We start from the raw sequence: 14,896 nt of genomic DNA, 5'->3' as shown, positions 1-14,896 counted from the left end.
GAATATGTTAGATTTATTTTGTGGTGGATATTTTAGGGGAGCTAAATGATGAAGGTTTTTACTATTGTATATATTTTTAAGAAAAATTATAATAACAATTCCTTCAATAAAGTATATTCAAGATATGTATAAATAAATTATAATTATTATTGAATATATGCTTACACTATCTATGATGTACAACATATGTTAAATATAAAATTAAAAAAAATAACAAACATCTGGAATTGATATTATTCCTTTATTGTAAAATACTCCATATAGTAAAATACACGATGAGTTATATAGTAAAAAGTGATAATTAGAAATATTTCACACAAAATTTTCAACTTGGTACTACAGAATATTGAGAACTTTTATATGTTTACATTTCATATTTTTATATTTCTTATTATATAATAAATGTAAATAATAAATGAAGCCTAAATTAGCAATTAGAATATTAGGATATAATATTTTTATTTTTTTATGTACAATTCAGTGAATACATGTCTATGTTTTTACATAATGGTAAAGCATTTATCAATATCAGTAATTATTTCATACAAAAAAAGCTAATTTAAAAAATATAAAGAAATTGTAGTTTAAAATTGAATATAAAAAATATCATATAAAACAAAAAAAAAAATGTATATAGCTAATAGTAATAATTTAAAAAAATTATATTCTCAATATTATGAAGATAATATATTTGAAAGATATAAATATACTTCGTTATATAATATAAAAATAAAATAAATAAAATATTAAATCATTATTATCCTTCATGTAGAATATATAATAATTATATAATAATTATATATTTTTTAAGTATAATATAGAGCACAACATACGAATTTTTCTACACATTATTTGTATGTATTTCATTATTTTAGGAAATCTCTCATTATTTTTGTTATATACTTCGTTTATCGTAATTATAATACATTATGAAATAATATATATTTCTATCATGAACTATTATGTATTATCTTATTGCATATACTTATATGACTTCAGATAAAATCATTATAACATAAAGAGAATATTCTATTACTAATTTATACATATATAAAGGATATATATACTTTTTATATTATATATAATATAAGATATTAATAGTGTCCCTTTAATGAATATAAAAAAAAAAGGTTATTTTTTACCTCAGATTTATACTTAAATATATGTTCTAATAAAATATTGTAACATGCATATTTTTATATAATAATGTTAAAGACACAACAAAAAATATGAATATATGCATAAGAACTGTCAACTTTTAAATATAAAATATGATAAATAATTTTTACTCTAATTTCTTAATTTTAATAATATCATTTATATGATCTCATTCCTGGGTATACATAAATGTCATTTCACTTAACATAAAATTATATGTTTCATTATTGAGCACATTATAGGAATGTTAACGATATATTCTTACTATACATCTGAGTTTGTGTTATATCAAGTGCATCTACTAATGATATTTAAAAACATTTCTAAGGAGTTATTTATTTTTCTCTCTTTTTTATTCTTCATTGGCCATGATGTAGTAGAATATGCAAAAGAATAAAAAATAATATTCATATTTTATTACACTGAATTGTAGTATAGATGCTTCATGTAAAATTGAGAAAGACTAATATAGAAATATTTGTAACATATTTACTAATACATATATGTCATAAAGTGTGTTATGTATTTTTTAAAAAGAAATTTCATATATACAATTAAATAAAAAATTTAATATCTCTGAAAGGGTATATTTAAAACCTTTTGTCTACATCATCACATATACGGTTTTAATACGTGTCACGATAATGCTTGTGATATTTATGAAAACAATCATAATTATATTCTTTTTTCGATTGCTCGGAATCTATTTTATAATTAAAGTTAATAGGTCAAAATTTTCTTGTAGGTATATCATTTTAAAGTATTTATTTTTTTTCATATTTTTGGAGTAATTTTATATAATATATTTAAAACATATGTATCATTACTTCTCATTTACGAATTGTAATTATATTAATTAAACCGTAATTCTTCCTTATATTTGATTTATTAATGTTTTATAGAATTATAATTTTAGTTGCATTCAGCTTTTTGAAGGCAAGTTTCTAGACGCTATATGTTATACATTAATATGTCGTATTATAGAACATTATCTGTTGAAGAAATATATATTGTATTTTTTGTTGCAATTCGTTAATTTAGCTAAAATTCAATTGTTACAATATATGTAATAATGCATTTTTTTACATAATATATTTTATAATACTATTTTTTTAACATACATTATGTAATAAATTTTATAAATACATTTACATTGTCCTATTATATTATGCAAGATATAATAAGGAATTAATAAAAGAAAGTGTCCAATGCGTATTTTTCTATATACTGTGCTAATTAGTAATTCTTAAGTTTGCGTAATATTACACTACTCTTCTTGAAAACAACTATAATCAAAATTAATTATGTCCTTAGATTTATCAAAGAATCTTTATTCATATTACATATCTTCGCCCATCATCTGTTTATTTATTTTTAGATGCTTATAATTTCGTTGAAATTTTCTGCATTTTAACTTCCATAAAAAAATAGACTAATTAAATGACAACTATAAAATATTCATTATATCATATTTAGATGAATTATAAGGTTTTATATATATTTTCAAACTATGATCTTTTATAAATTTGGACGTAAAGGTATTTAAGTCAATATATATGTTTTCAATATATTTATTTTAAAAGAATTCAAAAATTATGAAAAATAATGTAAAATCATATTAACGTATAGAAAAAATGTGCATAAACTTTAAGAATTTTTCTATAATTTTATCCTATGTATGTTCCATGACCTTTATAAACAACATATATTAAATATATACATAATGTTTTTTAATTTGTTAATGTTCTGTCTTATTAAATATGATGTATAAATTGTTCTTTTTTATATATACTGTTTACTGTATAATACAATTAGCTATGTATCCTATGTACATTATTGTTTATTTTATATTTATTTATGATTGTAGTATTATTAATAGCTTCCCCATGAAATTTTTATATGTATAAAAATCTAAATAAAATTCAATAATCAACAATATTAGATGCTATACAAAAATAAATGAAGTTAACTAAAAATTATATCACACGATAAATATAGAAATATAATATTATAATTACATATATATGTCTTAAATTATATCAATAACTATATATATAAATGAAAAGATATAAAATTCTTTAGTATTACACTGTAGTAATAAAGAATAATAAAAATATTAATGTAATAATTTAAGAAACATTATGTTATAGAATAAATTTCGAACAATAAAACGAATAAACATAACATAATAAAAACAATATGGAAATTTAATTTTATATTAATAGTGAATGGTATTATATATTACGTATTTCTGAGAACATTATATATCGTTAAAAAAATGTTATGTATACGAAAATGGTAGTGTCAGAAATATATAGATGTCTCTATTTATAAAAGGATATATGTAATAGATAATATATACCTATATAAAATTCTATTAATTAAGTAAAAACGTTTAATTTATATTTTAAATATATTTTAATAAGATTGTTTTTTTATGAGTGTGAGGAAATTCTTAATTACATGCGCTATTGTTGCCGTATATAATAAATAATTGAAAAAAGAAGATATTGAATATAAATGAGCATTATTAAACATTGTGTATTCTTTTTAAATATGTATTGAATAGAATATCATATAGGAATATATTAGAAAAATATTGTTTAATATTGAAGGAGATTATGGGCATGGTTTCAAAATATTACTATTAATTTAAGGAAATGTAATTATTTTGATCATATACTTTTTCAGCACTATATTTTGTGGTTTATTTCCTGTATAGTATATTTTCATTATTTTAGTTTTTTTTTTAAATTTATTTTTTATATTCATTTTTTACTTTAGCATATAGACATAGCTTTATAACAATCCTAATAATAATTTACAGAGAAATATTTATCTATCAAATTTGATATCTAGTATTCGTAATATATATAATAATAATAATTAAATTTATAGATATATGTATGTGGTTTTTATATAAATATTATAAATTTATATAATGTTTATTATTTTTATAATTATTGCGAATAATATATTGATGATATATAATTTTTTTCAATTGAATATTTTGTATTTTGAAAATTATAAAAATATATCAATTATATATTACATATATTCCCTTTACAAAGAACGAACGTGAACTTGGTATATATTTATATATAGAACAGTTTTTCTATGTACAGATTCTTAATTAAATCGGTCAGAATCTAACATAATGATTGAATAAGTATTTCATGTTTCTTTTCATTTGTCATTATACGTTAGTCTAGCGTTTTACCTAATTTTTAATTAAATGATGAATTTTATCATTTGGATTTATGTATTTATTTAATGTGTACCTTTTTTTTTTTATATTTGTAATTTTATGCATAGATTATATACTCTCTATTTAATAATCTTGTCTCATTGTAACAGTATAATAAAATCATTTGAATGTTATACAAGGAAAGCTATATATATAGGTCCATATTTTTTAAAAAACCATGTGTTGTTATCTTACAGTGTCACATTTATGTACAAGCTTCTCATTCCATGTAGATTTCGCATATAATACGTCTATAAATGAAGTGTTTTCATCATTTATATGTGATATAAAATAATAAGTTACACATTATTAATGTTAATTATTATCATTTTATATAAGGTAATACATCAATAAGGAAATATTAATTTATTAATATATTTTTATGTGATAAAGCATTAAATTATATCATAACAAAAACAATTATATATTTTATCAAGAGCACCATTTTTATATATTCATAACCGTAATAACATTTATTTTAAGACAAAATTAAATTGTATATGTTATATATTTAACTAATTAAAACTTAAACTTATAGAAAATGAATTCTATAATATATATGTAGTTTTACTATTAAGAATTATATATTATTTATACCGCTAAATTTGTTATTTTATTGAAAAGTAACAATTATTGAATAATAAAAAATATATAAAATTGCAAAGAACATTTATTCTTATAAAAATAAGTAATGATAATTAATATTTTTATTTCTTAATAGTGAATATATTTTTCTATCAAAAGAAAATTTTTTATGAAAAATTATAATTTTTTACATTACATGATAAAATATAGGGAACAATTTTTATGTTATTGTCGCTTTTTATTCACATAATAAAATGTGAATTTTATGTGTTATTATACTTTGAACTCAAAATTCATTGTATGGAATAAATATAATAAATTATTTTGATATATACAATGCTCATAAATAAAACATTAGACAAATATAATAAGAAGTGGTTAATTCTTGAAGAATACTGACTTAACATATATTATATATTTATTATATTTTATAAACAAAATTTTCATGTATTTATTGTTTTCATTTCTATTAAAACTGATAATAATTGAGAAATAAAAGTAAATAAAAATGTGAAATATAGAATACGAGTATGAATTGCTTAAATAACTTAACATTCATGTTTACACATCACCTTAATATAAGTGTTTTGTTTAGAGTGTCATATATTATAGTATTTTAAATGTATACTAAGTATTACATACTATTACATCCATTATAACATTTAATAAATAGTGTTTATATCAATTTTAAACAAAGGAATATAACGCATTTCAATATGCTTATATAATTTATTACATATGAGAAATAAATAAACTACAAAATCATCATTATATGTTCTATTATTTTATATACCTTTAATTAAATCGTACATGTCACTATAAAAAATGCAAATGAGAAATAATAAAAATTATTAAATATATATTTATATTAATAGAGTATAATAATATAATATTATTCTTTGGTGTTTATATTATATGTAAAATTATATAATTTTTATATTTTAGACAAATATTTTACTCTATCAACCTATTTCCTTTTTTTATATTATTCTAGGTCTTTTGAATAATCATTATATTTTTTTCTTATAATTAAAAAATGTGTTATATATTATAATTATTACTATTTTTTCTTATGTTTAAAATATATTTGTCAAGGTATATGTTTATTTTTTAGAATAATTCAATACTTAAAAAAAAAAACGAAAAAATTGTTCTACTTCAGGCTTTGCGTTATCTTGTTAAAGAACACTATAGTTATTTACATGTATTTCACATTTTATCCAGATATTGTGTAAAAAATTATAATCAAATAAAATATGACTAATGAAATTGTACAACTTTATATAATATAAATTACTTATTATAACACTTTTATATATAATTTTTTAATAAAGCTAATAAAAAAAAATTTAATATATTACAATTTTATCATACAATAATTTTTTATTTCTTTCTAGTTTAAAATTGTAAAAGAATTTCCAATTTTTGAAGAAATTATGAATAATTCTCGAATGGAATGTAATAATTGGAATAATGCTAATTTTTCTCATATAACAGATGAAAATTATCCACATTTTAAAAATCATGTTAAAAGCATATGCGAAAAGTTTGACAAATATACATGTACTATACAACTTCATAGTAACACAAGCGTGCCTTACAATTCCAGTTGCAAATATTTGTATTATTGGCTATATTATTATAATAATATGCAAACGAATGTTGAGGAAGTTAAAAAACTTTATGATGAAATGATCTCTGCTGATAGTACAGCCCATCAAAATTTATGCAGAAAATATGTCACTACTATTACAGAAGATGTAATGCCAAAGCTCAAAGATCTGCATGGCATGTACAAAAATCTAAATATTTTAGAGAAAAATAGTAGTCCTCAATCTGAAGATAAATGCAGTTGTGCTAATAAATGCGCTGAATTATATATGAAATACATAGGTTCATGTGAATCCAATAATTACTCCGATTTTTGTAATGAGTTAAAAAATGTTAGGCATAAATATAATGCACTAAATACAATTAAAAGTTGCGACGAATTAACATATAAAATATTACCTTTGCTTCAAAAAAATAATATAAGAATTCCTATTGTAATTACAATTCTTGTGATATTATTAATATCAATAACTTTATTTATTCTGCATAATGTAATTATTATATAATGTATACATATTTGTTGTACAAAATTAATTTTATACATAATTATAAAAAGAATTTAAATATAATATTTATTTAAAATATAATTTTTTTTATTAATTAGTTTACCCCATATAATTCATGCTTTCAAGGAACATTAAGAAGGAAACGAAATAAGTGGAATAATATAGATAAAGATTATAATATATTCCAATCGTACAAAAATGTGAACAGTGCTACTATGAAGAGCAGACAAAATATTTTATATCATATAGTATAATTCTACCATTATATACATTAAATATTGCAATTATTTGATTAAACCAAAATAAGTAGTATTAAACAATTAATGTGTGAAATTTCTTATATAATAAATACATATAAAGCTATAGCTGTAATTATAGTAAAAAGCTCATATTAATTTTTCTATATAGAAGTTAAAAATTTCAAAATAAATATTCTATTAATATCTAAAATGTATCTCTTTCTTCAATAACCTATGGATAAAAACAAAATGTGTAAATGTCACCCATATCCCCTTTTAATATACAGTACTTTTCATGTACGTGTAGTCTCTAAGTTATAAAACAATATATATGTATAATTAAATAGAGAAAATATATGTTTAGGTACTAATGCAGGTGAAAATTGAAAATTTCCATTTTAATTGAATATATTATAATCATTTATATTCTATATATATCATGATTTTTGTAAAATATTAATATTGATATGTTTATTTGTATTTATTATGTATGCATATATATGATTATTTTTTTATTTCCTATTACTTTTTCATGATTTTCTGTATACCTTTTAATATTATGAGTCTTAAATGCTTACATATTTATTATACTAATTTTCCAAGCTTCACTATAAATAAGTCAATTATTAGAAGAACAAAAGCATTATAACATATAATATGTTTATATCATTTTTTTGTTTCATTGTAAACAATTGATTATTTCTATTTTTTTTTCTCATTTAATTTATATGAACAATTATTTTAATACCTATACATCTTCTTTAAATATCTCAGTGCAAGTATCAACTTTGTAAAAAGGATTAAAAAAAAGACACATTTTTTTTTTGTTCTAGTGAATACAAAAATATTATATTTATAAAATATAAAAAAGAAATGAAATATTTTTCAATATCACAATATTTTATAAATGTTGAATTTAATATTATTCTCCATGTTTTTAAATATTTTTTCTACATCAAATATTAGCTTCATATGAATTTTCATATTATTAAAAGTGTTGTCCTTTGCATTGCTAAATATAATTAGATTATATTTAATATTCTATTTATTTTGGAATTTTGTTTCAGCTAATCATAAACAACTGATCTATTATTATTATTATTTTTTAATATTTCTTTAATCCCATATCATTATAAATTATTTTATAGTATTATATTATATGGTTCTACCTATGCTTCATGATTTTATTACAATCTATATTCTTATATATTTATCCTTTAAAACTATAGCTGATATCTAATTCTCTTCAAAAAAAGTATCTTATATAAAAATTTCATACAGTATATTTATAAATTTTTATAATATTTTATGTGACATATGTAATGAATAAGACATTTTTATTTTAAAAAAGATAATATGAAAGTATACTGAACATATGTATATATTCTCCTTATAAGGAAAATGTAAATTCTAATAAATACTTCTGAGAACATAATTATATATTAAGAAATATTTTTTTTCTAATCCTTATAATCGTATTATTATGCTTTATTTTCTCTATTTGTTAAATTTCCGTAATAAATGTATTCAATTTGTTCATGTAAATAAAAAAATATATAATATATATATACAACTTTTCGTAGAAATATTAAATTTTGAAAAAATATAACATTCGCGCAAGCTTTAAAATGTATAAAATATGTTTAAGTGCATTATGTATTAATATAATTTGCTACGTAAATATTTTTCCATTGAACAAACAATATATGCTTGTTAAAATATATTTTAAGTTTGTTCACAATATAAACGACAATAAATGTATTATGAATAATCAATTTATTCGTTTTTTTTAAAAATTTAATTTACATATTTTTTATATAATAATAGAAACTTTTTCAAATATATAATTTTATTGAAAAATTTTATTATAAATCAGTGATATTTTAAAAAGAATTCTAATGATTTACAGACAATAAAATATTTTTCATATATATATAAATAAATCACCATCACATACTAATATAATATCATAAATATTTATATTATACTATAAGCAAAAGAATATGTAATATATTTAATAATTTGCATTATATATATTAAAATTAGTATATAAAACAGTCAATTTTGAATATATTTTACTAAACTCACAGTATTATAATAACTATAAATAACGTTTAATATTTTTTTAATGCGTTTCGTATGAATCTTAATAACACGTATAAAATGTTATTAATATATTACTATGTTTCATCCATATGTATTGAAAAAAGTATTAGAAATTAATAAAAAAAATTAATACGTATTAAAGAACTATTAATTTTGATGAACGTATAAATAATCGTAATACATTATTTAATGATGTATACATATAAAAACAATTTATATAATGTTAATATGTGCCATTCATAAAAATATATCATGTAAAAGAAATAATTCTTATAAGCATTTACCTATTAAATAGATTGTAGCACTCATCATTTCTCACATAGAACACATGTTATATAACATTATACGTTTTATATATATAAATAAAAACTATATAATTTTCATGAAAAGAATTACATTTACATTTAAAAGATGTTTTAAAATAAAATAGCATTGAATTAATATTTTATACATAATAAAAAACTATATATACATATTCATATAATATACTATTGATATATATAAAAGTTATAACATAAAAAAATTGTATCTAGAACTCAGAGCACTGGATATAAATTTATGCTCTAATAAATATAAAAAAACTCCAACACTAATGTTATTATTTAGAAATCAATGTATAAACTCTCAACTCTAATATATTAATCACACAATATATATATGCTTAATATGCATGATTAACGTAAAAACTTTTTACATTTAAATATATATAATTAAATAAAACTTATAACCTTATTATTTCCTTTAAAATGCGAATATATTCCTGCATATGGACTATTGAAATTATATATCTTTAATATAATTAAGGATATGTTTTGTTATAATAAATGGGTATTTCGTTTTTATAAAAATTTATCAATATATGAACCAAGAAGACTAAATTTCATTTAATCTAATATTTTATAGTTTTTACATTAAATTATATATACCTTTGTAAAATTTTTAATAAAGCAAAAAATATACATAAATATAAACCTATTTAAATTAATATTACATATTAATGATGTCTATCTTTTCATTTGTAGAGTATCAGTGAAATTTTTCTATTTGAATATAAAACTGTAGATTTATTATTATATTTTAAAAGGTGATCTCATAACGTTTCCAATAAATAATATAAATATATTATTATTTTATTCCTGAAATAATAATGGGAATACATATTGTGTCTTAAATAGATAATGAAATATTTTATGCTCTACAATAATTAATAATTTATGGAACCATATAATTTATTGATTCACTCTTTAATTATAAATAAGTATAACTAGTAGTGGCACTGTGTGTACTTATCTTTAAATATTATGTTTTCTTTCTTTATATGATTACTTTTATGTCGAAATCATCAGCCAAAATATGTATTAATATGCTATATGAATATGAAAATCGTATGTTTAAAGAATTATAATACGTATCACAGTATTATACTTTCTGTATACACCATTTTCTATAAACAATGAAATTGTCCTAATTGAAATATAATTTTTATCATTTTATACTTCATTTATATTTTTTAGTATGAAGTTGTAAAATTACTTCCTAAATGTAAAAAATTAATGGATGATTGTGAATACGATTCATATCCGGCGAAAAAAAATTTATGCGAACAAATCAGTAATAATATTTTTAAACATAGGGATCCCAAAATGCTTATCATATGCGGACAAGCTATGGAATTTCTATCTAAATTAGTGTCATATTCCCACAATATATTAATGGAAGCTGGATGTAAATATTTGTATTATTGGATATATTATAAACTTAAATCAAATAATAATAATATGTACACTAATAGTCTTTATCACGAAGTGACCCAAGTATATGGTGAACAGTTAATTGGCAAAAAATTTTGCGACAAATATAAAGAAGAAATTAATGATGAACAAATGTTTAAACTGAGCTTCTTGAATGAATTATATAAATGTCATAACGCTAAAATTACTATAAGAGAAAATAATACAGACGAAGTTATTTGTAAAACGTTAAATGATATATTGGATGAATATAAAACAAAATTTGAAGAATTTGTTTCAGCCAAAGAAACAACTGAAAATGTAAAGAGTTCATCAGTAAGCGTTCCAACGTATCAAAATAATATTAAAGCAGCTATAATAACTACAATTATCGTAATGCTCTTAATATTCCTTTTAATTTTTTTTATTTTTAAGGTTTATTATCCTATTATTCATATATATTATAATAAGAAATAATATTTTTAAATGACTTATAAAAAAAATAAATTTATCGTTAAACAATTATATTTTTAGTACATGAATGATTTTTTATTCTTAATTAGTTTGCGTCAAATTCTTCATATTTTCAACAAAAAATACAAAAGATGAGAAATAAATGGAAAAATATTGATAGTGTATGTTCCATATTGAAACAATCAGAAATAAACAGAAATATTTCATGGAATAATAGATATAATATATCATATAATATTGACTAATGTTACTGTTATGTAAATAACTAAAAATAAATATTCTTTTTAAAAAATAAATAAAAAGTTTCAAGAAGTTTGTATGGAAGCTGTTTCTATTAATAATGATAAATAAAAATGGAATATAACATCTTGTAATAAAACACAAAAAAATAAATGTTTTAAAAGGAAATTAATATTATTTTGTTTCAAAAATTAAATGATAAAATATTAACCATAATTGTATTATCCATTTACGTGTATACCTAATAAAGAAGCGTCAGAACAATTCATTCATTTCTTGTCTTAGTGTCATGTAGTGCATTGAATGTTTTTTTAAGGCACAATAAATTATATTATATATAAAATAATAGAATTATATATAATATAATTACGAACACATATAAAACACGTTATAATAATTGAATACAACGTGTATGTAATACATTTTTATAAAAATAATTCTATATTACTAAGTAAATTTGTTGAAAATTTCATTGGCAAATAAAAATTTATATATCAATTAATATTTATGAACTAAAACACTTTATCTAATTTATTTTTCATATTTTAATAATATGAATGTTAATTTTCACGTATTTAATGTTACTAATATGTGAATTATTTTTATATTTATATTTATTTGCATATATAATGACATAAATTGCTAAATACCATTTATTTGTTATACTCTTAATTAACATAATAATGATTTCATCTCATTCAATTTACTCTTTTTTTTTGTATTCTAATTAATGTGAAGAATATGTATATTTTCTATATTAGTAGTATAAATTTCACTATACCTTACTACATAAAAAAAATTAAAATAAAAACATAAATTTATTTTTTTAAAGTTATTGTTATGTCTAAAATAATTTTGTATATATTTATTAAGTTGATGTATCAACTGAACCACAATTCCAACATTTCATCATTAATTTTCATAGCACTTAATATTATTTTATATATAGTTATAAACAGTAGAAGCATTATATAGTATTATTTTTATGTTTAACATTGATGCTCATTAAATTGGGTTAATAGAGTATGCCCTAATAAAAAATATGTATACGAATGCATATCACTATATGTGCCTTCTTATTGAATAAATAATTAGATATATTATGGAATACTAGTTAATTTTTTTTTATATATTTTTCCTTATTTTTATCAATTATAACAAATTTGTCATAATACCCTAGCATATAATTATCACCATAAACTATATCATTAATGATGTTATCTAATTTTACTAGAATGTAGCAAAACCATAGCTCGATAGTTTAATAATCTAAAATTTCTTTTATTTTTCTATTTAAATTGTGCAACATTGTGCTTAATAATTTATATATATATTTATATTTTTTATTATTCTTATAATTCCCATGTTTTTTTCCTCACATTACGTACTGTTCTTATAACTCTACTAGGATTTACGTCTATATTAAACTACTAAAGGTTTCAATGATAAAAGTCTCATTATAGAAATAAGTTTCATCAGCTATAAAATGAAAAATATAATTATTCTGTATGGCAATCTACTAAGATTCATAACAATATATTGCTAGTTCACATATAAGTATCTCATTTTGCTTTTGCTTAATTTTTTCTTTTTTATTCTCATTTTATATAACGTTAATCCGGATAAGGTAGACTAATATACTAAAAGAGTAGAATACACATATTTAATAAATATAAACTTGATATAAAATGATTAAGAAAAAATTTACGCCTTTAATTCTAATTTATTTCTACAGGAAACAAAACATATAAAAATAAAACTATTTTTAATGCTGATATAACAATGATAAGGCTATGAAAATAATATTAATTTAATGTGTTTTAAATTTTTTCTATAATAATAGATAAAGTAAAAATTGTTTTCCTTTATGCACTGTGCGGATACATTATATTCAGCTTGGTAAAAATTTTTCGTGCAAAATCCTGAATACTTCATGTTTTTCGATTCATGAATTTTTATTTGTTTTTACTTCTTCTATACTTATCATATGAGTTTAAAACAGTCAGAAAAGCACTTGTATCGTGTTTCTTCCGAAGTAAAACTCTCAATTATATTTAATAACTTTATAATAACAAAAAGTTCTGTATGAAACATAGTAGCTCATATAAATCGGTTTAATATATGTAATATGTTTTAAATAAAATTTTAAATCATTCATAACAGAATACTTACTTTTAGTACATTCATCATATTCTAAGCTATTCTGTGAGACTTTCTCTTCCTCTTATTATTCCCGATTTTCTTATTCAAAACATCGACATATTACTATGTAAGGATAATTATCAATCAACATTTTTAATAAATGAAAAATTTTATTACAAATATGTTTACTTTCTGTTTCACTTCAATTTTGACTTCTTTTCCTATCTTAAAATAGTTGTAGTGTGACAAACAAAACATCCATTTGTTCGTCCATATTCTTGTTTTTCGAATAATTTTTAAAAAGTATTTTGAATCTTTACACGAAGAAATATATTGTCGTAGTTAAATTTTTCCATATTATAAGAGTAATCAATGTTATATTTTATAATTTTTATTTTATCAATTATCTTCCCTTTACAGGTAGGCACATAGTGGAATTATTCATTTAAGTAGTCGATAAAATATGTGTAATATTATATAAATATATGCTTTGTTAAGAAATTTTTTTTATACTCTTTTTAGAAGTATACGGAATACGCATGTACATGTCTATTTAAATATAATAAAATTAATTATGTCCAATGTATCTTATTCTCATATGAGATAACTACATGAAACAAAGTTTTTCGTATGATTATGTGAATTTTTATGAAATATAAAAAGAATTATATATAAATTATATTAATTTTATAATAATTTTAAAAATTACATTAGGATTTTTGTTTCTTATATTATCCCACAAATATATATAATTTTTATTCATATATATTTCAGTGTCTCACAATAATTTTATCATGTTAAATATTCTATATAAACCTATTATTAATGTAATATACAAAAAAAAACCTTTAAATAATA

The 14,896-nt window shown here is 19.1% G+C and overlaps 2 protein-coding genes across 2 annotated transcripts; both read left to right on the top strand.

The window, feature by feature from the left end:
* Positions 1-6,246: 6,246 nt before the first annotated feature.
* PGO_001045 (variable surface protein) lies at positions 6,247-7,361 on the top strand (the record flags this gene model as incomplete). The annotated part of the gene is made up of 3 exons (XM_028690881.1): positions 6,247-6,261; positions 6,388-7,092; positions 7,206-7,361. The coding sequence occupies 3 exons, from the start codon at positions 6,247-6,249 to the stop codon at positions 7,359-7,361; spliced, it is 876 nt and encodes a 291-aa protein (XP_028546682.1).
* Positions 7,362-10,822: 3,461 nt separating this feature from the next.
* PGO_001040 (variable surface protein) lies at positions 10,823-11,901 on the top strand (the record flags this gene model as incomplete). The annotated part of the gene is made up of 3 exons (XM_028690880.1): positions 10,823-10,837; positions 10,967-11,617; positions 11,746-11,901. 3 exons carry the CDS (start codon positions 10,823-10,825, stop codon positions 11,899-11,901), a joined length of 822 nt encoding a protein of 273 aa, XP_028546681.1.
* Between the last annotated feature and the right edge of the window lie 2,995 nt (positions 11,902-14,896).

This window comes from Plasmodium gonderi (genome assembly GCF_002157705.1).
Source record: "Plasmodium gonderi DNA, contig: Pgo-contig_101, whole genome shotgun sequence".
In the NCBI taxonomy this organism is placed as follows: Eukaryota; Apicomplexa; class Aconoidasida; order Haemosporida; family Plasmodiidae; genus Plasmodium; species Plasmodium gonderi.
This window is presented reverse-complemented; position numbering and strand designations above follow the sequence as displayed.